This window comes from Erithacus rubecula (genome assembly GCF_903797595.1).
Source record: "Erithacus rubecula genome assembly, chromosome: 20".
NCBI lineage: Eukaryota > Metazoa > Chordata > Aves > Passeriformes > Muscicapidae > Erithacus > Erithacus rubecula.
The window spans coordinates 6,131,685-6,159,321 of record NC_136672.1 but is presented as its reverse complement, the minus strand read 5'-3'; the positions used below and the strand labels follow the sequence as shown (position 1 = coordinate 6,159,321).

Sequence of the window (27,637 nt, the reverse complement as noted above, 5' to 3'; positions counted from 1 at the left end):
CTGGACAAATCAGAGGATGCATTCCACACTCAGTGCTGTCAGCACCTGCTACATTGCAGATGCAAACTCAGGCCCAACCAGCTCAAAAACAGCACCAGAAACTTCTCTGATTTCCACATAGCCTGAACACCAAACACTTTTCAGAGCAGCAGCTTCTTCCCCTTTTTTTTTTTTTTTAACCCAAGATTACCATTTTTATTTCCTTTTCCCCTTTTTTTTCATAGCTCAACCAGTCCAAGAGAGATGTGTCTGCTGCATTTGCTTAGTTTATAAAAATAAGAACATCTTTACCTGGTGCAATCACTTTTGTTTCCACACAATTTGGATCAAGTTCATCATGACTCAGGAACTGCTGAATTCTCTTTAGGGAAACGCTTGTCTAAGAAAAGAATGTGGCATTATTTCACCATTCTTTTAATGAGGACTTAGGGAAAAAGAAAAGCATGCACAGAGCCTTGAGCTTCCCCCCATGGGCTTCCTGAACAGTGCATCTTTCTTTCCCTGCAATGAGTCTTGTGCTGAGATTCAAGCTTTTAACTGTGAAATTTCCCACACCAAGCTGAGTTTATCCAAGCAAAGCAAAATTCCCACAGACAGGCTCACTCAGAAGATGTCAGGCTTTCCAATGCAGGACAGCAGGAAAGAAAGGATATAAAAAGGAAAGCCAGCTAACAGGCAGATGCAAGGGATCTCTGCATTTCAGAAATCAAGGATTTGTTCTTTCTGTTCCAGTTTTTCAGAACAACCTGTGCTCCAGACCCTCCTTACCTGTGCAATGTTGCTAATGACTTGTGGAAGCATATTGAGGGGAAACTTCAGGAGATTGAACAAGGACAGGGAGACAAAAGCCTTTTCTGCATCCAGGACATTCTCCTCCTTCACAGAGACATACACAGCAAATGTTGTCAATGCTACCTGAAAGCCAGGAAGAGTTTACTGTGAGATGTCTGGTATATTCTGACATTTTAAAAGCACTCAGTCCTGACAGGCATCTTGGAAATAAAAGTATCAACCACAAAACCAGGAAATTTCCTTGTTTCTGACCTTTTCAATGAGCTTTAAGGATGACAAGTCCTATGGACAAGTTGGAACAGAAAAAGGGCACACAGAATAAAAGAACTTTGAGGTTTTCAGTGGCTACATTCAGTTGAACTAACAGGTTCAAGAGATGAACTACAGGATTAGGGTAAATAAAGAGGAAAAGCTGTTATCAGGTCATGGTTTCTTCCAGCTCCACCCAAGCAAATTTTCCCAATGTAAACTGCAGGCTAAGCAAATGAGATTCTATCTTATCTTCTCTAACCAATAGAGAAGGAAGTGAAATCCAAGTTGTTTGCTGGCTTGCTGTGTGACAGGGGCCATCCACTGTGGAAGGACCAGCAAACTCACAGTGAGCAGGAACAAGGATGTGCACAGAAGAACTGCAGTGACTTTAAGGAATTACAAAAAGGGCAGAACCTCCAGGCTGCTCAGATCATTCCTGCAGGGCTGGGCCTTAGATCTTCAGAAAAGTTGGCTGGAAATAGTTTTGACTAGGGAATTATCTGAATGGTTTTGTTCACCAAAACCTCTTCTGCAAAAGGGATCACAGTCCAGTGAAGTGGAAAATAGAGGAAAAGACAAAATTGAGGAAAAAGCATTTCAGAGTTGGTAACATTATCATTTGGACTTTAGTTTTCACATTAAATCAATCTCTTTTTTGAGCTGTAGAATAATTTAAGAACTCCCTCCCTCACTAAAACAAGCAGAGCACTGTAACATGAAGGTAGAAATGAGAACATTAGACAGATGTTGTCCTGACTGACTCAATTAAAGTTTTTTTTTGCTATTTTGCTATTCACAGATCTCTCTGAGGTTACAAATTTTAGTTTCAATTTGTTATGGGAAGTACTTTGAAGTGGTTGGAAATTCTCCTGTGACAGCTATTCCCAGCTTCCACTGGCATGCTTTATCACAAAATACTTTAATACTGATTAACAGGAGGGCTCTCATACAGGGAACTCTGTATCAAAGCATGTGAAGAATTTCTTCCAAAACTTTACATTTTATTCCTATGTACATTAGCAAGCAGAAAGCCTCACATTCATCCTTCAGGGGTGCACTTGTGCACCTTAGAGAGCCATGCAAATTTAATTTACCAGGAAGGGAGCGCTGATCCAGGCAAAGGTGGACACAGAGTTGAGGTAGGCAGATTTTTTCAAAACTCTCAGCTCATTCTTCCTGATCTCCAGGACCTTCTCTGAAAAGGATGGCTCCCAAGCATAGAGCTTCAGCACCTTGATGCCACCCAGGATCTCGTTCATCAGTTTGATTCGGGAGTCTTTGTATCGCATCTGCTCCACCTGGGTGGGAACAGAGAGCAGAGCTCAGGAGCCTCAGCTCTGCTGGCCCCAGGCTGCTCCGAGGAGGATGCAAAAGGGAATTACAGACAGCCAGGCTGTTAGCAGCTCATTGTGCAAGCTGAATTCTACCTCCAAAGCACAATAAATCAAAGGAAATGCCTGGAAAGCAGAGAAAGCTTTCCACTCCTTTTCACTTTTTAAAGCATCTTAAAGAAGATTCAGCCACTCCACAAAAATACTGCCCTGCCATTTTCTTTGATTTCTTCAGATTTTTTTTCCTTCTTTGTTTGCACAGTTTTATTTCTTATCCCTTGAAAAATGTGGCTACTCCTAGGAGTTTTCTTCCTCTGCATTAAAATACAGTGTTTCCATTATTAAAATAAAAAGCATCCCTGCTCAAATTTATGGACAAAATTCACATACATATGCACAGCAAGTTATGCAGCTTGGAGCACCTCATAATGGGCAAGGGAGAAAAGGAATGTTACTATTTACCTGTCAGCATCCAAGAGATTTAAAAAGCCTGTATGTCTCTTCAAGGCATATAATAATATCACTCTATAACTAAGGCTGTGCTTAAATGTCATAATTTATGTCCAACCTTTACCATTTTTTACACCAATAGATTGACTTTTAATTTCTTTTTTTATCTTCCAAACAGTCTGATAGGCTGCACAGCACAAGCCAGTTATTACATTTTTTTCTAACACAAAGCCAGAGGGCACTGTTATATTGGTATTTTTTCAGCTTTCCCTGACTAGAGACAAGTAAAACTACAAAGAAAGGAATAAAGGATCTTTTTACCTTAAGATAACATATAAAATTTGGCCCAGCTCAGTAGCAGTGAACATCAAACTGGCTTTTAGCATAAAACTCTCACGTTTTAGCTGCCACCTCTGAAACATTCATTTGCAGCTTAAAGAACAGCATTTATTTGCCTTTCTCTAGATACTCCTAGAGGAAGATACCAGGTGAAGGGATATGGAGACAAAGAAACCTCTTGCTAATCCCAAAAGCTGCTCCAGGGGTATGAAGAAGCCACTGACTCAATGACATACTTTTCCCTTAATTTGCATTCAATTCACTGTGGAAAAAGTATCTAAAAGATACAGTTATTAAATATATCAGTGCATCCTTACTCATAAGTAAATTGTTGCAAATGGCATCTTATTAACAATCTCTGATGTAATTTCTCACAGCACAGCTGCCAATTCATATAACATTACCTCCTCTGCTGGTACCTTACCTGGAATGCTCTGGTTTTTATTGCTATTGCAGAGTTAAATGGGATAAGTAAAACCATCACAGCAACTCCAGCCAGCACAGAAGCTCCTAAAGTCTGGATTGAAAAAGAAAGAGTGAGTTGTTGTACCCAAGTGTTCCCTACAGTCAGCACTAAAACAACAGTAAGTGACAAGAACAGAAATCAAGGTTGACAAGCTGAACTTATCCCAGTGAAGTGTTCTGATTCCACAGAGCAAATGTGAAGAGGAGACAGAAAAACAGGGCAGAAACCACTCTGAATAATAATAATAATAATAACAATAATAATGAACAATAACAACTATTCAACTATTGAACTATAACAACCATTGTTATTGTTGTTGTTTCATCAGTTTATTGAATTTTTTCTCTTGATTTTTCCCTGACCAAGGGAACTGTAATTACAGAATTAACCCAGTAGCCTCAGTGTGAGTACAAGCACACAATCTGCTGGCTACCAGAGCTCAGCTTCCAGCAGAGCATTAACTCAAAGCTGCTGCAATTTAATGGCTTTTGACTCAAAATCAATATGGTTAAATTGGTGCTACTGTTTTATGCAGTAAAGGACATTAATTGCATAGAAACAATGTGAAAGCCAGTGCTCAAACTGAACCTCAAATAAACCTGAAACAATGTCACTGCAGCAAATGAAAAATTACAGTTATCCCAGGTGAGATTTGTTTCACATTGGCTTGCACAAAACTTCTTTATGTAGCAGGATATAATCTCTACACATGACATTTTCTACATCCAGGTTTTTGTTTGCTTTGGTCTCTAAACCATTTCCCTCAAGCTCTCATTTGTATCAACTACTGGGAACAGAGTCCAAGACTGAGCTCATCAAAGTGGAGCAAAGTCAGGGGAAAGACAAAGGAAATGTTCTGTTTCAAATGCCCATCTGGCCTATCAGCTGAATAAAATAATTGAGACACTAAGTGAGGGTGTACAGCAGTAAAAGCTATTTTACTACAGGACAGAACACTTAAAGTTTGTAAAAAATGCAGTGGAGGGTCAGACTGATTAATTTAAAAAAAGGAAAAAGAAAAAGCCTGCACATAATTTAAATGAATTATAAATAAAATTGTGACAATGCCTGTACCTGCCAGAGGAAATACAAAGCCAGAAATATCTGGAGTGGTGCAGACCACACCATGTTCAGGAAAGTCATCAGGTCCATGAAACGCTGGGCATCCACTGACATCAGGTTGACAATTTCTCCAACAGTCGCTGAGCGCTTTGCAGAGTTTGTGATGGCTAAAGACTGACAGGGCAGAGAGTTCAGTGCATTCACAGCCTTGGTGTGCATGGAGAGCAAATCCTCAGTTGTTAGCAAAATCACACTGCCCAACAGTGTGATTCTCCAAAAAGAATACGATGATTTGCCTACATGAATTTCTCCGAGGAACAAGAGCTCATGAAATGGTTTTGGTTATGAGCATCTCCAGCTCAAGCAGTTTGCAGCACTCTGAAGAAAACCTTGTTGGGTCTAATCCACTCATAGCATAAACATGCTCCTCTCCTGGATCCCTTTTCCATTTTGGAATGGGTTGGGTGGGAAGGGACTTTAAAGTTCCACCCCTGCCATGGCAGGGACACCTTCCACTGTCCCAGGCTGCTCCAAGCCCCATCCAGCCTGGCCTTGGACATTTCCAGGGATCACAGCTGCTCTGGGCACCCTGTGCCAGGGCCTCACCAGCCCCCACTGGAAGAATTTCTTCCTCCCATCTAATCTAAGTCTCTCCTCTTTCAGCATTTAAAGTGAACCAGTACTGGTATGTCTACTAATCCACTAGAACACCCATATTACAGTACTGATCACTGGAAAATTCTGCTAAAAACACACCCAATCTTTTCTATTCCAGGAGGCTACTCCTCTCCAACATGCCTAACCTTCCCTAAATATGTGAGAACTGAGCACGCTTGCCTGGCTGGTGTTCCAGCCCACAAAATGCTTCCAGCCTTACCTTTCTGTATATCACCCCAATGATCCCAGTCCTCAGCCTCATCCCAGTAACAAAGCAGTACTGGAAGTGCTGGTGAAGGATGAGTGTCTGCAGCACAGCACAGACAAACATCAGAGCTGCAATCAAAAATCCCCACCAGGCTGGGGCGTCTTTGTCCTTAATGAAGCCGATTAACACACTGTTAGCAGAGTAGAGAAGGAAAAGGAAAAAAAGAAACAAAAATTTAGAAACCATGCAGGAAATTTAATGGGACATAACACAGCTTCTCCCAGCTTCAGCATCCTGCCACATGCCCTCCCTCAACACAAAAAGCAAACAGCTCTCCAGGACACAGGCTGAGTTATGATTTCAGCCAGACATTGCAAAGATCCAACAGCAAAACCTGCAGCTCTGCCAGTGAGAAAGTCCATTTGTAAATGAGCCTGAAAATGAAATATGAAGAGAAACGCTTGGCTTCCCCTGAGAGTCAGGGTTTAAACACACAGCACAGTGTCTGAGCTCTGCCAGGCAGCCCCCCAGGGCCAGGGGTGAATGATAGGACAGAGCAAGGCAGAGCAGCAGAGCAGGCAAAACCAGCTCCTTACCCACATGCTCTTCAAGCAGCCTGAGTGCTTCTGCCTGGGGTGTTTTCCCACAAAAAAAAAGCTAAATTAAAAGACATCCTTCTGGATGGATGCATATAGTCTTCACTCCTGCTTTTCTTTTTTTTCTTTTTTTTTTTCCTTTTTTTCTTCTTTTTTTTTTTTTTTTTTCTTTTTTTCTTTTTTTCCTTTTTTTGTGTGTGTGTGTGTATGTAAAATGGTACCATCAGGCTGGCTTTAGCATCTTTTATAGCTAAGCCCTTTTTTACTCCTCCCAGCTGCTCCCACAGAGCTGCACACTAACACACAGCAAACAAGCAGAGTGACACATGCCAATGTCCAGTGATCTCAAAAATCACATTTCTGATTTCAGTCTGCTGACCAGAATACTGAACTTTCAAAATGTAGGAGAAACAGAGGTTTGGCTCCATGGTTCAAACAATTAGCAAGAGAAGAATGGACCTGGAAATTACAAATCAGGCAACCAAAGCTTTGTAGTAGAGCAGGAGGTTGCTACATCTTTCTTCTTCCAGTCCAGAAAAATCTTATTTCTGCACTGCTCCACTCATTCATGCTGCAAAAGGGAACAGCTTCAGGAAAACCTCTTCCTGGTAGTCCCAGGGATTCACCAATCTTTTTAGAAGCACAAAACTATCTCACTGTCTGCCAGAGCCATGGCTTTTTCATCTTCCCTTATCATCAGAAGGGCATTTTCCCTGCAGGAATTCAGACTTGAGAAGCAATTCACCATAACATGCCTGGAGATATCACTGAAACCTATTCAGGAATTCATGCAAATTTGAGAAATTCCCAGAATAGATTACACTTAATGTGTTCTCAGGAGGCAGCCAGCAGCCTCCTCTTCAGCAGCAGCTCTGGGAGAAAGACAGACTGTCAGCTATTAAATGTCACCATGCTCAGTCAGACCTTCTTTTTAGCAAATTTCTGGGTATATCACAAACCACCCACAGAACAACATGATCTCAGAACACAGGTTATTTTAAGAGATACTTAAATAGGAGCAGAGTCTTCTCTTCTTCCTTTCCTACCTCTACCTGTGACCTCCACCCAAGCTCCACTCCACTCTCACGCATTAACAGGATTATGTGCCTTTCCATTAATAATTGTTAGGTAGAAATGCTGGTAATTCCACTATTGCTTTCTTCCTAGTTAATGATTACCTGGTGAATTTCTCAATTTAAGAACAATACTAATAGAGAAAAAATGTAAGGATTGTACAAATTCCTTTATGGATGAGGCTGAGCTTCTGGCCCCCTGGAGATGGGAGGCAGATATGCTCCTCATATAAAGAGAATTTGAGGACAGACCAATTCTCTCATGACCTCTTTCCCTGTTTTCTTTTTTGTTTTTTTTTAATAGAACCATAATTTTCTTTCACTGTAAATTCACTGTAACTGTGCACATGAACTGAGCACATGAACTCATCTAAATGCTCCAAAAGCTTTCCCAGATGACAGCAGCATGGCCAGAGGATCCCACACTGGAGCACCAGACAACAGCTGCACATCAAGGCATGCCACAGCTGTGAGCAGCATCCACACACGAGGACATCAGCTGAGCACTGGGTCCAGCCAGCAGTGCTCCACTTTGATTTCACAGCTCATCCTTTAGAAATGGGGAGAAATGGCTTTGGACTGAATCACTGAGCAGGTAATGTGTAATTCAGAGCTGCCCAATGGTGATGAGAGATTTACAAATGGAGCATTTCAGTGAAGCTTGACAATTTACAGCTGAGTCCACAACAAAGAGCTGGTGTCTAAAGCATTGCAGGGGGAAGTGTGGGAGCACACACATGGCACTGTGAGGGAAACTAACCCTGCATTTCAAAAACAAATGCCCTTGCCAAAGCCAAGCCTCCACAGGGACTGCACACAGAGAACTTCTCACAGAGTAAACCAACCTTAATAGCTGAGGGTTGACAAAAGAGAGCAGGTCTTGTATCAGCTTGAAGAAGGAGCCAATTAAGAAGTATGGCCCAAAGGTCCTCAACAAAGCCTTGAGGAAGGAAGGTTTCCTATTGTGCTTTTTGTCTTTGATCAGGACTTCTCCTTCCTCTGGGCCACCACCAACATGATTCAGCACATGGTTTGATTTCTTCATGTATGACACATCCTCTTTCCTAGGGAAAAAAAACAAGTGAGACAACTGGCAAGGAGAGTGGCAGTGCCTGTGTGAACAGCACTGCAGAACACCCCAAAGTCTGCACCCTCCTCTGCTCTGCTGCTGACCAACAGCAGCACTTCCAGCACCATCAAGGTGTGCCCACCATCAGCCACTCTTGTGCAGCTGAGACTTGTTTTCTGTTCTTTTTTCCTGCAGTAATTAAGGGGCCAGAAAATCAAATCACAATGGGATGAGAATGTGGCCCAAAGAAGGAGAAGAGGGAGGCTGGACTTTCTTAGAGGACAGACTTTTAATTTGGATCTTCAATTTCTTGTACAGGAATCCTCAAAGATTGTGCTGTGGACATGCCACACACAGCACCCTCACCTGCTCCTTCTGAGCCTGTGTTTGCTGTTCCATCAGCAGCTGTGCCAAACTTTTCCCTTTATTGATCACACAGCTGCTTCCAGAGCAGCAGAATCAACCCCCCTGGGGACACAGGCATTGCAGCAGGCACAGCACTCCCAAAATACAAAGTTTTGCATTCCTGGAAACTTGAAATTGAGTACAAACCACAGCACCTTCACAGCTGGGCCATCCCCAGATCTGGACCACAGCTGTCCAGATCTTCCAGGACAAAAACCTTGGGTCTAGGTACCTAAATTTTACTCAGCTGATAATTAAGGCATGTAATCCCTGTTAGTCTGCAACCATTTTGTTAACCATTGGACTCAATAATCATAGAGTTTTTTCTAAACTTAATGATTCCAGGATTCTAGGATTCCTTTTGTACTTTTTGCCTCTTTCCTTTTGCCAAATAACCTAACAAAAGTGACTCTTCCACATACTCTTTTAGACTGACTGTTGGAAAATGGGGCAAACATGTCCAAATTGCTCTCCAGGGCTCCAGGCAGGTTTTGCAGAAGCCCCTTTGGGGTTTAGGTGCCTGAACTTCTGCTGCCCATCAACAAAAGCTACACTCTGGGAAATTATTTCCTCCATGAATTGCTCTCAAACATCAACTGGGCAACTTTTCTACTAGAAAATATCAAATTGCTGCTCTTTCCTGGGGGCTATGGGACTGGAGAAATATTTCCTGAATGCTAGACAGGAAAGTTAAGTCCAGGTGAAACAGGGAGAAGGAAATTAGTCTGGGACACATAAGCTTTACAAGAAAAAACAGATGGAAAAGATACCCTAGAAACAGGGAATATTTACCAGAAGGCATTTGAAAAATAACTTGTAGGTACTACCAAGTGAGGTTGGATTTATGATTTTTCATAAAGGCTGTGCAGATTTTTGGAGCTGGCCAGCTGCAGAGCCAAATAACTCCAACAGCCTGCAAGCATTCACTGTGATCACTGTGGCTAACAGTCCACATGTATAAACTTGTTCACATCCTCTCAGAAAAAGCCATTTGCAAATCCCAAGGTCTTTGCAATAAAGCTTGAGGGCAGGGGGAGAACCTCAACCAGACAATTTATTTTTTTCCCCCCAGACAAGAACAAACAGTGTTCTCTTTGTCTTCCAGATCAAACCCAGAGAGTTTATGAGCAAAGCCTTGTTTTTCTGGCAACCAGACTGTTAAACTCATTGAAGGATTCAAAGAAACAGGACTACTTGCCCCTGACTTTGTGCTATTAAAAATGTTTATTACACTGAGCTAATAGCAAAGCAATGGTTCTCTTGCAGCTAAGAGTCCCAAAGGGAGAAAATGCACTTTCAGTGTTTACTACCTGTAGTTAGATGAGGTCAGGTTTTCAGCAGTGTGTGGGACTGCTCACACCCAGCTTTTCATCAAAGCAAAGAGCATGTGTCTGGTTGCCATTATTTATAGCAGGGCAGATAATAGGTACTGATTTATCTCATGGGAAAATACTTGATTTCTCACTGGTGCATCTTGAATGTCTTCATGAGGACAGTCTCTAAAATAAGAAGCTAACTGAAAATGAGGGAAAATGCATTCCAGCTCTCTCTCCTCCATCCAGCACAGCCCTAACTTGCTCAGAAGAAACTGCACTTATCAGTAAAGTGAGTGAGTAGAAACTTCAGCCACATAAATAAAGAGAGCAAAAGAAGGGAAGTAACACTCTGTGCTTTATTTTCTAGAGTAACATTTTAAATCCATGCTGGTCTGTCCTGTAACTCACTAGAAACAAATGAATTTTTAGTGATTATTTAACAGTAACTCACAAGACAGCTGTGAAGCAAAAAAGGATTGGGAACAACAGAAATGTGATAATCATTACCACAGAACAAGTTTAAAGCTTCAGCTTTGTCAGAGCTGCAACTGATTAAGTTTTTAAAAAGAAGTTACTTCTATGTACACTGCAAATCCTTTTCATCACACTTTCAACACGTGCACAAATTGACACAGCATTTTTAATGCCATAAAAGCTTGCTCAGGGCAGATTTAATGAGAGTTAAAAGGGAAGAAAAAAGTATTTACAATGTCTCCCAAGCAACTACCACTAATGTTATTTGACAGGAAGGAATAGAGACTATCTACTCACAACTGAAGAATAAGCAGAGCTTTCAGAGTTCCATGAAACCCAGCAATTTGGAGTACAGTGATTTCCTTTGTTTTTGCTCTTTTCCCCATCTTAGAATCATTAATACAGTCGCCACAAAATTTTACCTGAGCTAAATATGACTCATAATTTATGGCTAAACTCATTGCCAACTGGCCCCAGTTTTTATGAATAGTTTCCAAAATGCAATGGATCCCCTGACAAAACTCCAGGCATGGTTTCTGCTTTCCTAGTAAAAGTTTTCCTGGTCCCCATGCACTTCTGCATGATGGCTGAGCTCTTACTGTAAAACAGCCTGAGGGACCCAGATTTATGTCTCTGCAAAAAGACCAGAACCCAGACAATGCACATTATTCAACACCATAAAAATAGAGACATTAAGACAATGAAGAAAAAAACCAAAACCCAAATAACCTCTGAAGTAGAACTGTAACAGATCCATGCAGAGCACTAGTGGACAGCTGCTGGTGTTAGTGCTGGAAATATTTCAAATTTTAGCTGCAGAGTAGAACTCTTCACATCATATTTAGCCTTGCCAAGAAAATTACAATTCTCTCCTAATATTATCAAATAATAGGGTCTTTCCAGTTTGGCAAAGATACGCACAAAAGAGAACAAAGGAAAGCCACCACATGAAGAAGAAATCTCCACAATGAAAGGAAATGGAAGCAGAGGCCTCCTCCTTATTGACATTTTTAATTTGAAACACACTATTTTCACATCTATTTGCTTGGAAACGTTTTGGACACCAAACAGTGGGAGAAGGAAGTAAGAGTTGCACAATAGGTAATTTTTAAAGATTAGATTAGGGCAGAACATGCAATAAGAAGGAAATCCTCTCAAGCAGAGGTATAACCATAGGCAAGTTCTGACCCTTATCCCATTTCCATAAGAGACCAGGACAATTTTGCTGCTGGTTTTCTGCTACAGCAGCAGTGTCTCAGCAGTAAAGTGGGAGATGTCTCTTCCCCTCCTGCCTTTCACAGGTTTTGAGTTTCTTATCTTTACCACTGGGAAGTGAAGACTTGCTCACTGCTGAGAGCCTCAAGTCTAAAAATACTACCAGGCCAAAAAAACTCCTGATGGAGATGATGAGAAATCCCTTTTGGTTTATGTGCCCAGAAGCTATGCTCCAACATGCCTGGGAGGGATGCAACTATGCAGTCAGACAACCAGCAGCTCAGTGGTGAAAAGTTGTTCATTTTCTACAGCTCAACCAACTCAACAGCTTCTCTTCACACACCTCCAGCTTTTCTCCACATGGGAAGTGGAGATTTCAAGCCCCTAAAAAGTGTGTTGGTGGCACACAAGCCCTACAGGGCCCTGCTTGCCTCTGCCTAGACACATTAAAATAAGAAACTTTGAGTAATAATGAGTGAAGAACAGAAAGGTTGAAGTGGTGGGTGAGTTTTTAGCTGCCTCATTTTCGTGGATGAGCAACTTGTGAATGTTGAAAGGACCCAGATCAAGTTTTGCAGACTGGTTCCTGTACTTACTGTTTGCACTCTGCTTTTTCTCTCTCCCACTCTTTACTCAGTTGTTGCACGATAGTTTTGGAAGTGTCATCTTTGTTCAGTGACCACAAATCTTTGTCTTCCAGAGGCCTTTTGTACCCATGAATTGCCATGCTGCACATATGGAGAAAAACAGCCCAATTCAATGTGGGAAACAGTACTTAAAGCATTGCCAGTAACTCTAGAATTATTAACCTAACAAAAGCAAGAAGGTACTCCACAGAAAGGGAGATGGGAGAATAATTATCACCCTTTGTTCCTTTTATTGATGTTTGCAATTAAGGAAAGGACATGATGTATTTCTAATTACATGTATTTTATTGAAAAACACCACTTCAGAAAAGAGACAATAAAAACCAACTACCAGAAGCATTTGGATGAAATTGTGTTGTTAAATGGAAACAGCAAAGCTTTAGAAGTAAAAATAATAAAGTCGATCTGGAATAATTGTCAGAGGTGAACAAAATGAAAAAGTGGAGCTCACTGGAGTTAAAGGAAAATCAGATTTTCCTGAAAACTACAGTTCCCCAACTGTAAGGGGAATTTTGTCAAGGGATACAAACACCCTGGCTGCCAAGAATCTCACTGGGGAAGCAGAACATTCTGGAAGTTCAGAAAGTTCTCATCCTCTGACTAAAAAGAACTTCATAAGGCTGCTACCAGGACAATAAAGTTAGATGGGGAAGAATGAAGATCTCAACCACTGTGAAAAAACTGGGTTTTAACACAACCTGTGACAGCTGTTCCACTTCTTTACCATGGAGCAGCAGGCCCAATCTCCAATTTGCATTTTTGATATACACATCTTTTGTCTGTGGCCTCACTTTGTGGCAATCATTTACATACATAACCCAGTTCACCTTCCCTTTTGCACTGAAAATGTTCTTATGAAACAGCATTCCCCCATGAACCTCAACAGGAAACAAAATTCACCCTCAGCTGGGTGAAATGTTGGCACAATTTATCTTGTGGAGCACAGAGCTGTATCTGGGTTTAGGTTTTATTCCAGCACACCCTATTTGTCATGATCCTGCTGCTGCCAGACTTTGCAGAGAAAAAGTTTGGGCTGTGTGTTTCTAAAAAGGCAAAATGCTCCAAGTGCTGACACCACTGTGGATGAAAGAGCATCCAACATCAACTACTCACAGCAGGAAAATCTCTGTGCTGCTCACTCTGTGCAGCACAGATCACAAGCAGGTTTTGGGTTTGTCAGCTGTCCAACAGCTTGAAGAGAAAACTCACCTTGTAAACCACCAAAATGTCAATCTTGACAGGAACCCTGAATTTAACTCTGGACATGGATTCTATAATGAGTTTATGGGGGGAAAAAACCGAAAATAAATAAAGCAAGACATTTATCATTACTTTAATATGACAACAGTCTATTTTGACAAATTTTGGCATATTATATGGTATATTACATGTGTGTACCTACGTCCTAATGATACATAAAATTGATTTCTTTCATTTCCCATGTGACACTGAACTCCTTTTATATCTAAAAATTGCTTCATATACTGCCTTTAAATAACACCTTTAATGTTAAATGTCATTCCACAGTTTCTGAGATGTTCATTTTAGGACATAAGCTCAACTTCTCTCTCAGCATGGTTCAAGCATAAATCCAATTATAGGGACTATTTTTGAATTGGAGAAGAAATTTAACCTGTGACACCACTAATATCTTCTGTTATTAATGTTTTTCCATATCTGTTCTCAACACATATAGAACTCATTTATTAAGACAAACCTCATGGACTTTCACTAATTCGAGATGAATGTTAAGCAAGTAGAGCACCATAGCCTCAAAAAACCCTCTTGAAATAACTATTATTACACTTCAATGCTCATAAATATAATTCACACTGCTGTGAAGCAGCAAGCAGGAGAGCTGCTTTCACTACACAGCTTCAAGCCATTTCTGATGACAGATAATGGAAAAAGACTCCAAACCCCAGCATTACTCTCCCTACCCAGTGCTTTGTAAGAGGGTCACTAAGTAATGCCATCTCTATGACAATCCAAGGCTGCTTTCAATGACAAGTACTCTCAAAACACCATACAGTCTGCAAAATCCAAATAAAGCAGAGAAAAATACTTACAGCATCCACATTAACAGGGGAAAAGAATGGAGGCTTCTCTTTAAAACATGAAAGTATCAACTCAATGATTATCAAAGCGAAGTAGATGTAAAATGTGGTAAACCTGAACCTTTCATTTACATGGCCCTAGAGGGAAAAGAAACACTGTAAATGATTGTTTTATTGTACTTCCAAGCTCCCCATACTCTCTCTCCTTTTTCTCTGCTTCTTTTGGCAATTCCTTTCTTCCTCTACAGTTGAATACTGCAAAGCAGTTCCCAGCAGGAATTATCTCACAAAAGTATGCTTGTACTCTGATAAGTGCCTAAGAACATGCTTATTTCCAAGCTTTTCATTAAATCATGTCAAGTTCAAAGTGCTTATACATCTCCACTGCATGCAGACACCCCCTGGAATCTGGTCTACATAACATCCTTTTAAATTACCTCTATCATGTCTTAAGCATAGGAATTGTCAACCCAGATCAGAGAATATCCTTTTACTTGAATATCTTGTCACTGACAAGCAGTGAGTGTTAAATGCTTTCAGCAGAAGCTGCAGAAAAACCACTGCATTGCATAATAAGAGTTCCATCTGCTCTAGAGATATTTCCTTTCCTAATCATGAGTCTGCAATTTACCTAAAACTTCTTGCTGTGAGGGTATGTCCCTTAAACAGCTCTTTTATGCCCTAATGCCATTCTGAATATTCTTATTGTGAATGTTCTCACTGTGCACTTAAGATGTTTAAACCTTAAGTGCAAGAGAAGGAATATTTAGTTCTGGGCAGTCACAGGAGGAGAAATGTTACCCAGGCTTGTTCTAAGGCTCTGCACCCACAACTTCAAGATGATTGTGGATTCAAACCTTGTTAGTCCAATATTTTCCTTTATTAAAGCTGCCTCTACGTGGTGTTTGAAATGGTTTCACCAGATTGCAGCTATTATCTGACAAAGTTCTGCCCAGGCTCTCAGTTAAGGTTAAATTTAATCTCTGTTGGAATATTTACAACAGGCTGCTACAGGAAAATCCTTGCTAACAGGATAATGCTGCTAATATCAGAAAGAAGCAAGAATAAAAACAAGAAATCACCAGACAGAATCAACACTGATTTCACTGAAGAGAAGCAATCATCTTAATGTTTCCCAACCACTCTTCTTCTCTCCCAGGCTTTGATGATCTAATCACTGGAGCAATCTGCCTTGCCCTACTTAGTGAAATTTGTTTCTGTGAAAAACTCAGCAAGTTTCTTACTGTGGGAGAACCTGCTATGTTTTCAAACAGGAATCATAACAGCCCAGGTTTCTTTCCTCTCCCTTCAACCTTCTCTCTATTTCCAGCCCCAGAGGAGTCAAAATGCTGTCCTCAGCACATCAGGCACTGACAGGAGAAAGCCCATGGAGCTGTCACTGTGGCCAAGCTGCTTAAATAAAAAAGGAACTTTACACACTAAAATGTGTCCTCTCTGATTACCACCCATCCTCATCTATGCAAAAGGCTGCAAAAGGGAAAAGGACAAAAAAACACAGGAGTCTGTTCACATATACACAGTGCTGGTATTGCTCTCTCATGTCTCTCAGGTTACCAGCATAGCCCTGGGCTAAGCAAAATCTGCTTTTTGACATTGCCTGAGACATCCAGTTCCCTCCTAGTTACACAAGTCTGAGTCAAGACAACAGAACCAAACTCCTCTCTGTCTCTGGCGAAACCTGGGCTCAGATCTGACTCCAAACTCAGGTGATTCATTCTTCTCACAAAGATGTGGATGCTACACTTCCTTCTGTCCAAGTGCTAACAAGGATGGCTTGTTACCTGTGCTGTTGTAGTCATGATCTTTGACCTCAAGGGCCCCACAGCACAAAGCACAGACAAAAACCAGAAGATAATGAGCACTCCAGAGGACTGAATTCCTCTCAGCCTTTCATACTGGATAAGCAGTGTGGCTAAGAGCTGTAAAAGAAAACACAGGAACACATGAACACAAGCCCACCCCAGTGCCTCCCTTCTTTGCACTCTCAGTTGGCAGCTCTTAGAGCCACCATTCACTGGAAGGCCAGCAGAACAGCAGGACCTCTCTGAAATGAGCCCCCATCATCCACAGAAGTCGATGGAAAAACCTCCATCATCTAAGAAGAGCAGCAAATAACTGTGAAATAATTTGTTCTGGTGTTTTCAGAGCCTCAGCTTCAGAATTCAAATCTTAAACCCTTGCACATAGGGCTGGGAACAATGAAATTTAGCTACAAACATTTTAAACAAATGTAGGAGCTGCCATTTCTCCAATCCAGATGGACCATGATGACTTGTCTAGAAAATGAGATTTAAAAAAAAAATTAGCCAAGGGAATTAAGAAACATAATGGGCAAATTTTACTGCTTTATTTTTCCTACAATAGCCACAAGCCTGTTTTTCATCCTAGCCAAAGCCAACTTGTTTGGTTTAATGGAGGAACAACCACCAGACAACAGAGCTTTACAAACCCCAATACTATATGAACAATGCACAAACCATCTCCATTTTATCTCTTTATTTAGGCAAAATCCTATTCAAATTCTCTCCAGACCTGGATCACAAGCCTGGAGAAATAGGTGAAAGCAGGTTGGAAGGCAGAACAATCTCTCCATTTTAAGTATTTTAATTTACAAAGCTGAATCTACTTGAGAGAGAGATTTGTGACTCTGGCCTTACTGGTAGCAAAATTTGCTTCAGTGATACAAATACCAATAATTCAGTTAAAAAGAGGTCCAGATAAGGCAATGAAGGCAAAGAGGCTCTTCATCCTTCATGTGTCTAAGAAAAAGTTATTCATGCAGGTCATAGTGAACAGAAACAGCTACAAACCACAGTGATGCCAACGACCAGAGGAGTTACAAAATAAACTGGAGGAGGGGTTCTGTTCTGCAGGAGCTCGTGGAAGGAGTAGAAGAGATCTGCCCAGCTCACACACCACAGCAGGACCCCAAACAGCTGAGAGGAGGCAAACAGAAACAGCATTTGGTAAAGTCCTCTCCAGGAGCAGTCAGAGAGCTAAAAAAAACATTCTGATTCACAAATTCCCAGCAAAACAAAGTGTGTAAACACAATCCCAGCACTGACCAGCTGCAGGCTGATGAACTGTCCCACTGCACTCAAACCAAGGATCTCAGCTGCTTTCTGAGGGATTTGCAATCACTACCAGTAGAAAGACTAATGCCTTTTCCTGGATTTCCCCCTGTTTAGTTTTGATTGCAAACACAGGCAGCATCCAGAGTAAAGGCAGACATGCCCTGAAGCAGAAGCCTGGAGTTTTTCTCCAGGAATAACCTGAGTTATTTAATGGCCTATGGAAAGTGACTTTCTTGATTTCTTAGACCCAGCCACTCAGAGACCTGAGGGGCTGCTGACACAGGAACATTTTCAGCACAAATGAAATCACGTTGCTATTGCGTGGGGAGAGCAGCTTGAATAAACCCTTCTCATGCTTATTTTCATAAAGAGATACAATTCCCACCAGACCTACCTTAACATCTTTGTTTTGAAGCTTTCAGTGCTTTAAACATCTATTAAGGGTGAAGCAGCACAGTTTTGACTCACAAAGAGAGACTGCTCAAGGCAGAGCAATCTTCCCTCTACCCAGAAAGGTGAGCTCCTAGCACGGATTTCCTTCCTCAGAGACCCGTATAAAGGCTGTTTGTTCCTACAAACAAACTCTCCAATAGGATAAATCAGAGGGGAGTTAGCTCAAACCCTTCTGCAGCAGTCCTCTGGATGCTGAGCTAGTGGAAGATGAGGCTGCCATGGCATGTGGGGCAGTGCACAGAGCTCTCACCGTTTTGAACCTGCTCAGCACGGACAGCACGATGTAACCTCGCTTGCTGCGCCTCAGGTAGAGCAGGTAAAAGGGCAAAGCACTCCACAGGTAAATGCTGGGGATCCACGCCAGGATGGTGTTCTGGAAACATGGTGTCAGGTCTGGGTTATCCGTGTGTATTGTAAGGTTTGAGTCCTGGAAGAAGGACGAGGCACATTTATTAACAGAGAGGCTGAAGTGCTGCCAAACTGGAATATCTGCTTGAATGAAGTTGCATTCAGATCCTGATGGAGTTTGCACATGGCCTGAGTAAGAGCTTCCCCAAAATACTTACCCCAAGCACTTGTGGTTAATATGCTCTAGTGAAAGGGCTAAGTACAGCTGCAAATAGGGCAAAACCTGAAAGAGAAAGATTTCTGCCCTACTGTATTTCAGAGCTGGACATACATTTGTAGCAGACAATCCCCCTTTGTTTCTGACTTTGCCAAGGCTCAGTTACAGGTGCTGGTAACACCATGTTCCTCAGCCTGGAGATTTCTCCTTGAGGAGAAATCCTCTACCTGAGAACTCATCCAGCAAGAATGTCCAGCCCTGGACAAAATGATCAGATTTAGACCAACCCTATGCTAACCTGGGAAAATCCCCTCCATTTATGACTAACACTTTGTCCTTCTTACTCATATGCTTCCAACTTTAATTACTTCCCTATTCTAAACAAAGGCAAAAGGAATGTACTGAACATGCAGGTAGGAATCAGGTTTTCTTGGAAACATTTCAAGTAATGGTTTGCAGCTGTGATCCTGGACACCACAAACCACAAGTGAACTTGTACCTAAAGATGTGAATGCACCACATGCAAACACAGTTACACAAGTAAGTTCACACTAAAATAGAACTTCCAGTGCAGTGAAGGGGAATTTGGTTTTAATCAAACCTCCTGGAAATTCACAACTTGGATTTTGCCATCTGATGTGTCATCTTACATGTGGTAGATAAATTCCTAATTGCAGGGAATGTAAATTGACTTTGTTGTACTGTCATTAACAAGATGATGATAAAACTAAGATATCCCTGGTTCAAATACACTTTATCTCTGCACTACAACGATTTACTTCACTATCTTTGGGTGTGAGTTTTCTGCAGAAGTGTTTCAGTTACACTGAGCCACTTCTCATCCCTTGTGACAGACTGCTCTGAAAATCAATTCCTCAGAGTATTTCCATCCCTTCTTCTGTTTACCAACACCAAAGAGATTGAATGCTGAAAGCAGCAGTTGATTTTAGGGGAAGTGAAGAGCCACAGTCTGCAGAGAATCTTCCCATGTCATTGATGATCTGTCATTTGGCTGAACTGTGACACATTTGGCATTCAGTGCTTCAGCTGTGGCAGGGGTGAAGGTTGGCACAAATCCACCAGCTCCACATCTGAACTGCACCCTTGGTGCACCTGGTGCCTCTCCAGCCAAGAAATGGCTTTTTTTGGAGGCACTCAGGCACCCAGCATGGGCCAGCAGAGTAAAAACAACCCCACTTACCTCAACAGGTTTGTCCAGACCTCAGGCAACTTTCAGCCACAAATCAACAACACAGGGGCAATTACACAGCACTTCAAACACAAGATCAAAACAAAACAAAACTCCAGCCCCACATTCAAACTATTTCTGTGTTTTCCTCCAGTGAGCAGCTCTCTGGCACCAGAATGGATGATAACATTTAAAGAGCACCCATTTTTTGGCTCATCATCAAAACATTTCAGCATCTCAAACATAATAAGCTCTTCTAGCAGCTACCCTGCCTGGGGCAGGAGATGCCCTGTAGAAGTTTGGAGCTCTTTAGTTCCCAAGTAGGAGCTTATCTACTCTCATTTATTCAACAAAATACTAATTTCCTCTTCAAATTACAAGTAGTTTAGCAGTGTCTTGAGCATGTTTGCAATTGTGTTCCTTTTGCTTATTGGAAAGAATCCTGGAAAAGGAAAGCAGATGAAGAATGGCAATAACTGAAGCACAGAATAAAACAAAGACTCTGTTTAAGGGAAAATATATTGTGAAAAACCCTCACGCCTCCCCCTTTTTAAAATTTAAACCTTTCCTATAAGACCAAAATGTCCATGAATAGCTGTCTGACAGCAACCTAGAAAGTGCCCCAGATGTCCATTAACTTCTGAACTGAACACAGACTGCCTATTGTATCCAAGACACAGACTGCAAGGCTGCCAAGCCATTGGAAGGTTTTCATTTACTCTTATTTAAACAAGGCAAAAGCTTTGCACTTCTGAATGCAAAAATGCAGCTGGCCAGAAAACAAAAATTCTGTCCTAAAAAAAAAAAAAAAAGTAAGAGTCTGAGATTCAGTAGAATTATCCCTGAGAATAAAAAGTGGAAAATCAAAAGTGGATAATTCCAAAGTTATGTGAAACTACAGGATGCAGTGTCCATGTGATGGCCAACAAGAACCTACAGCCTCCATGGCACATGGGAACAGGGATGTGGGCTGAAGGAGAGCCCTAAGGCCAAGGTAACAGGACTGACTACTGGCTTCTTGGTGAGTTTTTCCAGGTCCAATTCCATTCTGGATCAGATAAGAAAAAGATCTTATGTAAGGATTTGCTTCTGCTCTGAGAGCAGACTGTTCCCATCCTGAACAGGAGAGGGGTCCCTGTTAGAAAACACAGTGCCTAAAACACTTAACTAATTGAATTCTATACAATCAACTTGTTCTCCTTGACACCACACTGGAGTGGACTAATGTTGATATATATATATATAATGTGTATATATATAATGTGTCCTGGCATAGAATCCTTAAGTATTTATTTTTTTAAATACACTTTTATTTATTTTCTCCCTAGTAACTGATACATTGCTTTTTTTTTTTTTTTTTTTGGTTGTTGTTGTCTCTCTTTGCATGACAATTATGTTAGTATAACTATATTCTATTTCAATTATTAAACTGTCCTTGTGTCAGCCCATGGGATTTACCTTTTTTCCAAGGCTTCTCCCATCTAGCAGGGAAGTGGAAGGGATTAGTGAGCAGCTGCTGGCTGGGGTTAAACCATGGATGATGAGATGTTTATGTAGCAGGGACTCTACAATGAATTATTAGTGTTACTTGTAAATCAGGGAGTCTTCAAGTTGTGTTTCTTATCAAGCAGGATCTGTCTTCATGGAGCTGGAAGTTGCCCTTTACAGCTTTATCAATTACCACAATGACAGTGTGTAATCCAACATCCACTCCAACCCTAAACAAACCATTCTGAGTCAGAACACGACACAAAGGCTCAGCACAACCTCTCCTGACCAAGCCAACTTTATTACATATTGCTAAATACCCTTCAACAATGCAGCAGTAAAGTCACAGAACTCCACCCTAGAGAACAAACACAAGAAGCAACGGCTGGAGGGACACACCAGCTCCTGCTCCTCTCTTCAAGGCTCCTGCTCTGCTCTGGCTTTTTCTGGCCTCTGTCCTGGGAGACACAGCAAGCTGAAATGCTTCTTGTGTCCTGCTGTGGTTGAGGGTGAAAATATGCACTTGGGTGGCTGGGTGTGAGGGTTTCCTTTGGGCTGCTGCTGAGGGGGGTCTCACAGTGATGCTGGGGAGCATCCCTGCTCCTTGGCTCGGGGCTCTGTGCTCTCCAAGAGCTGCTCCCCTTCCCTGGACACCTCAGCTCTGCCCTGCAGTGACAGCCACCCTGCAGGCAGCTCTGAGAGCCAGCAGCAGCCACTTTCCCCTCTCAAGGGGAACTACTCAGCAGCAAATGTTGGGAAATAGTTTTCTCCACAAAACTCATTTCAGGGAAACCGCAAGAGCCAGCATGTCCATCCACTGCTGCCACCCCTCTCACCCTCAGAAACTGCTGAGGACAACCTGGGATGTGCTACTAACCCAGACTCACCGTGCCCTGTGGCTGCTCCTGACTGCCAAATGCATTCCCTTGGATGCTGGAGGCTCTGCAGGTGAGACACAGCCCTGCAGAAATCACCAGACCACTACATCCAACTCCCTGGGCACACAACTCAATCCTCTCGTACTACAACACAGAGCAAACACCCATGGGAAAGTATTAGAGATGCTTGTTACAGCTTCACAGCAGAAAAGGGGTCTCTTGGAGCCTAAAACTTACAAATTAGTGGGGCTTTAAGTTAAGGATATAATTAACAGGGGCCCTTGACACAGCTTTCACTCACATCCTTCACTCCACTGTCTTTGAATAAGCACAATCCTTGTGTTAAGGGCCATCTGGGCAGTAACACTTGCATTTAAATTAATAGTTTTAAATACATGATCTTCAGTTAAGGGAGGGTATTCAACAGGGGAAGCTCTGAGTAGTATTGAATCTGCTCAAATACTTGTACTTTCTATTGGGTTCTCCCCTCTGGAAAAGAACATTGCTATTGAAAAAGCCATCCTTGAAACTGATAATGCCTTTTAAAGAAATAAAAGTTCAGTTCCATGTATCTTGGGCTTCCTGCACATCATCCATTACAGCATTTAAGGAACAGAAAGCCTAAAACTCAGTACAAAACAGAGACAGGGAAATTCCTGCCAGTCCCTTTCCCAAAATCCCCAGATGATGTAAAAGAAACTTACTGAAAAATACCAGCCTGAGTTTTGGTCTTGAGTTTAAGTCTAAACCAACTCCCACTCCATTACAGAAGCTTAAAATAAAGCTGCCCCACACTGGGTTTACCCAGCAGTAAAAAGCATTGGTGATGATGCCTTGGAGTGGCTACCTAGAACAGAGGATGGACAGAGTTACAGAATAAAGTGGGGATTTATTAAAGCCTTCAACAGATACACCCTGGGCAGAGCAAAGCCTTGCAGAGGCTACACCCAAAATGGACAATGGTCATGAGTTTTTCAGACAGAAATAAGTTTGGTCTATCTGCATATCAATGGTTAATTGTCCAATTACTGCTTCAGGTAATGAATCGCATTCCCCCAGTTTGCTCCCCCACCAATTCACTTTTTTTTATACTTTTCAGGGCTGAGACAGAGGGTGTGCTTGGTTCTCAGGCCTGTTTTGTCAGGATTGTTTTGTCTGACCAAAATGTGAAGAGAGCTTGCTAACATTCTGTATGGAGTTGAGAGTTACATCCTAATGCAGTGAAAATAGAAAAGCCAGTGTCTTGAGTGATCACTGATGCTCCAGCAATGCTCCTCAAACAGAGTGTCCAAACCCAGGGAAGTCTTACAGCATCTCTGCACGTCAAGCAGCTCTCTCCTTTAAATGGATCCATTAATACATGCTCCTCTCTAAATTTCTGCAGCTCCCAAAGAATGATGAAAAGCACAGGAAACACAAACCCAAACTTTATCTGCTGGAAGGTGAAGGCCATTGGGCTGACATCATTCACACCCTACCCAAGGTTAACACAAACCTTATCAGTGCTTCCTTATCAGTTATCACTGGTGTTTGCATGTTATGGAAGATTAACAATCAAACTGGAAAGCTGGCTAGGAAAGGTACATATCCAGAAGGGAAGATAGAGAAGTGAATAACTGAAAGCAACAATGCTTCCCTGTGGTACATTAACATGGGAATGGTTTCTCCTGTAGAACAAATCATTAGTGGGAATTAAAATGCAAAGTAGACTCTTCCTGCCCTTCCTTTGCCCTTAGGTCTGGTCAGCACCCTGCCAGGGACTTTCACTTGCACAGCCTGGGAAAAAAATAAATAAAAGGAAAAAAAAATCAAAAGGAAGGGAAAGAAATAAAAAAATATGTTTTTCTCTTGGCTCTACCACACTGCCTCCTCCCAGGAACGAGAGTGGATCTGAACTGCAACACTAAAAACTACCAGGGCTCAGTCTCAGCTACAGCACAAGCTTCATCTCAGCCTCTCCTCTCACCTGCCATTTCTACCTGCTGTCCATCTCCTCTGCTTGTTAATAAACTCTTTGGGACCAACTCTAACAGTAATTTTACAGCATAAATGCCAGCAGGTAGAGCTGCCAGTTTCAAATGGGCTTTTCAGAGCACCATCACCCATTCACATCTCCAGAGGAACAGTGTCACCCCTACAGAAGGGGCTGGATGCTGCACAGCTCAATTCTTCCTCATGATTACAGAACAACCTTTCCCCCACCTGGTAAGGGCAGAGGTAACAACATTCTTCACTGCTTAGAGAGAAGGTTGAGGGGCATCAGCATTTACAGTTCTGCATGAACCACACATTTAATAACCAGAAATGGCATTTTTCTCTTTTACAAAGCACACTGCATCAGTTCTCTGCATAAGTGATGGACACTGAACATTCCTTTCTAGCAGTAAAAGGATCTTTAGGGGCCTATTTTATGGGATCAAATAAGCCTGGGAAAAGGCCAGAGCCTACAGGAGTTAGTTTATGATTGTGGAGTAATGTATCACAGGTTTTTGCTCAAGCTGAACTTTCATGATACAAATGCTACTAACCACACCATGTACTTGAGGACTACACAGCAATACTAGGCAGTAATTTCTTTTTCTTTAATTCTCCTTTCAGTTTTTGAGTTTTAAGATTAGAATTTGGAGCTTCTTTGCTGTCAGGTACAAAAATAAGACAGGATGAAAAAAGGCATGTTCATATTCCCCACAGACACAGGAGCCCAGGTAAAAAGCCCAGGGCTTTTTTTTTTTTTTTTTTTTTTTTTTTTCCCAGAAAAGCACCTGTAGCCTCAGGGAGATAGCAGAGCAGACCACAATATATATATATATGGGGCTAAGACAGTATACACATAAAGTAAAATTAAAATCCATCTACTGCAGCTGTTTCAGTAACATTCAATCCTCTTGCTTGGACAGAGGGACTTTTTTCACTTGTGGAGGGGAGGTCATGATGCAACCATACAGGTAAAAATGCTCAAGAATCAAAAGCAGGATTGAGAAAAAAATGAAACAGGATTGTTCCTACACAAGGAAGTTCCTAATTATCTTTTAAAATTGACCAAAGCTATGTACTATTGGGGAGAAAACTCCTATTATTGGCATCACTGAGGGCTTTTCCTATGGCCCTGCTGCAGAGCAGTGGGACAATGGTGATTTCAGCCATCCCATCTCCTTCCAGTTAAAGGAATTGGGTTAATTTAAGGATCATCACAAATGTGGCTCAGTTGAAGAGACAGGAAAAGCTCAAACAGCTGTGAATGCCACAGTCCCACTGTAATGTCATTTTAACTGCTATCCAGTTGGGCTGATGTGTACTACTAATAAAAAGGATTGTCACAGAAAAATTGCCATCAGTGCTGCTCCAAGAGCAATTGGAAGATATTTTATAATTAAAATCATTCAGCTGGGGGGGAAGGGGAGAGAATTTTTCCTTTAATTGCACAAATGTCAAATGCATTCTCAGATTCAGAAAGAAAAATGAAATTATTTCTTAAACTAAATGACTTTTGAAACAACTCCCATGAAACAGTTTCTCTTCTCCATCTCCTTCATTCTTCACTCTGTTCTAATTCAGGGCTTTATGACACTGGTACGTGACATTACTGTAAATAACTAAATTTTAATTAATTACTGTATTTACTAATTTTTATTGCATTGACTCCACGTCTAGTGATGCCAGGAGATTAGCACAGGGTTAAGATGCCAGTTCACACAGGCCCAGTATGGAATCAGGGCTGCTGGTTGTCCAAAGCCTGGGCACATTCCTAGGAAGGTCTCTGGCTCAGGGCCACTGCTCTCCACAAGCTCAGCCAAGGAATTTGCAGGAGGGTAATGGCCCATCACAGTCAGGGGGGGATCAGGAGATAATGGAGCATGAGTTTACTGGAAAAAACCAAAGACATCCTTTAATATATTTTTCAAAGGATTTTTTAAATTAAAAAAAAGTTAAATTTAAACACTAATGATCTCCTTATTTTAATACATTACAAACTTGCACTGTTTGAAGGAAAGGATTAACTCTCCCATGACAAAGCAATTTGCCTACCAGGTAGGTGAGGCCCATCCCAAAATGCTTTATATTCCTAAGTACAGCAATTAAATTTTAGCTACATTCTAAGGAGCTCCTCATGTGACTCTGATTTACTTCCAGTACCATTTCTTTTCAGGAGGCAAACTTTATAACATTCCAAAGTCCCAAACACCACAGCTATCAGCTGTGCCACACAAGCTAAAACAGCCCAGGGAGGAAGAGCAGTGTTGAAAGCTGAAGAGTTTCATTAATTGACAATGTCACCAAAGGAGTCACTTGACACTGGCAACTTTCAGTGGTATCAAGTTTTGCTCACAGCTCTCAAATCCATACTTTGTTTTTCCCAAAGAGTGTAAAATCCAGGCTGCTTGACTATTCAGTCTTGCCATTTACACACAGATGGACACTCTCAAGTCCTGGCTATTACTGCAAATCCAATGCTAAATATTTATCTTTATATTTATATTGCTCCTGACATTGAGAATCTCTGGCCCCAATCAATTATCAACAGCTTCCATTCAACTCATGTCAAAAATCTGAAAATCTTGGAGAATTTGAGCTTGAGTACTTAATTGATTTTTAGTTCAGGATGTTGCCAACTCAGCTACCCTTTTGAGAGAGATAACTTCACAGATTTGAAGTCTGAAGGGACTGTTAAAGTTACCTTGCTTGATCCCCCACCTAACACGAGAAAGAACACGGGTACCTCATGCAGTTATTTGTGAAGAGATTTATAGGAGTGGGATTCAGCTGAAGCTGCATGCAGTTAAGAAAGATTATATGGAGATATCTATAAACACTGAACATTCTGTGTTTAGCACAGGGTGGCAGAAGGGGAAGCTCAAATATAAACAACAGCCAGTCTGGAGCACACTGCCCAACTGCAGGATCCTTCCTTGGCAGTGATCCCCTATCACCTCCTGCTCCACTCATCCTCTGCTGGAACTGATTCAGCTGAAAATATAATGCAATTGGTAAAATTAAATGGTTTATTATTAATTTAGGGACAAATCACGTAAGTTGTAGGAGGGTTTAAATAGACTTGTACATGTTAAAAGTGTACAGTGTTTGTCACCTTCCTTGAAAGAAATATTTCTGCCTTACTACAGCTATGCTGAGTCATCTTCAACTCCAAAAAAAACTGAACATGATGCAGCAAAAGAGGAAGTTATGTAGAAAAGGAACTTGTGGCACTTTGGAAATGCATTTTCCTGCTCTGCTGGTTCAGAGAGCAGCATGACTTTTATCCCAACTCTACCAAAATTTGTCAGGATGACTCAAGGCAGAGGAATACCCACAAACCTAAAGGTTAAAGGGGTGTTTTGTATGAGACTATCACCAAGCCAAGACTGAGGCTTTGAGAGGTTTACTCTCGAGAGTTGCTGCAATTTCCTGCTGGATTACTCAAGAGCCTCTGGATGAAGGAGCCAGCACCCCACAGGGGGTGGGGGAACACGAGGCATCTGTCAGGATACCAAGCACAGGGAGAGCAAGGGAACGAGCTGGCAGCTGAGCAGGATCAAAAGGAACTGAGAAACCCTGGGTTCCC

The 27,637-nt window shown here is 41.6% G+C and overlaps 1 protein-coding gene across 1 annotated transcript in view; it reads right to left on the bottom strand.

Annotated features, from left to right (window-relative positions):
- Window positions 1-27,637, bottom strand: part of ABCC3 (ATP binding cassette subfamily C member 3) — a 48,184-nt gene that overhangs the window by 17,449 nt on the left and 3,098 nt on the right. The window contains exons 2-14 of the mRNA XM_079323575.1: window positions 18,208-18,384; window positions 17,241-17,366; window positions 16,212-16,349; window positions 14,422-14,547; window positions 13,562-13,623; window positions 12,302-12,433; window positions 8,072-8,290; window positions 5,570-5,747; window positions 4,705-4,866; window positions 3,589-3,681; window positions 2,139-2,342; window positions 769-915; window positions 292-379 (exon numbers count right to left, since the gene is read on the bottom strand). Coding sequence (XP_079179701.1) covers window positions 292-379; window positions 769-915; window positions 2,139-2,342; window positions 3,589-3,681; window positions 4,705-4,866; window positions 5,570-5,747; window positions 8,072-8,290; window positions 12,302-12,433; window positions 13,562-13,623; window positions 14,422-14,547; window positions 16,212-16,349; window positions 17,241-17,366; window positions 18,208-18,384 — 1,852 coding nt within the window. The remainder of the gene's footprint in view (window positions 1-291; window positions 380-768; window positions 916-2,138; window positions 2,343-3,588; window positions 3,682-4,704; window positions 4,867-5,569; window positions 5,748-8,071; window positions 8,291-12,301; window positions 12,434-13,561; window positions 13,624-14,421; window positions 14,548-16,211; window positions 16,350-17,240; window positions 17,367-18,207; window positions 18,385-27,637) is intronic.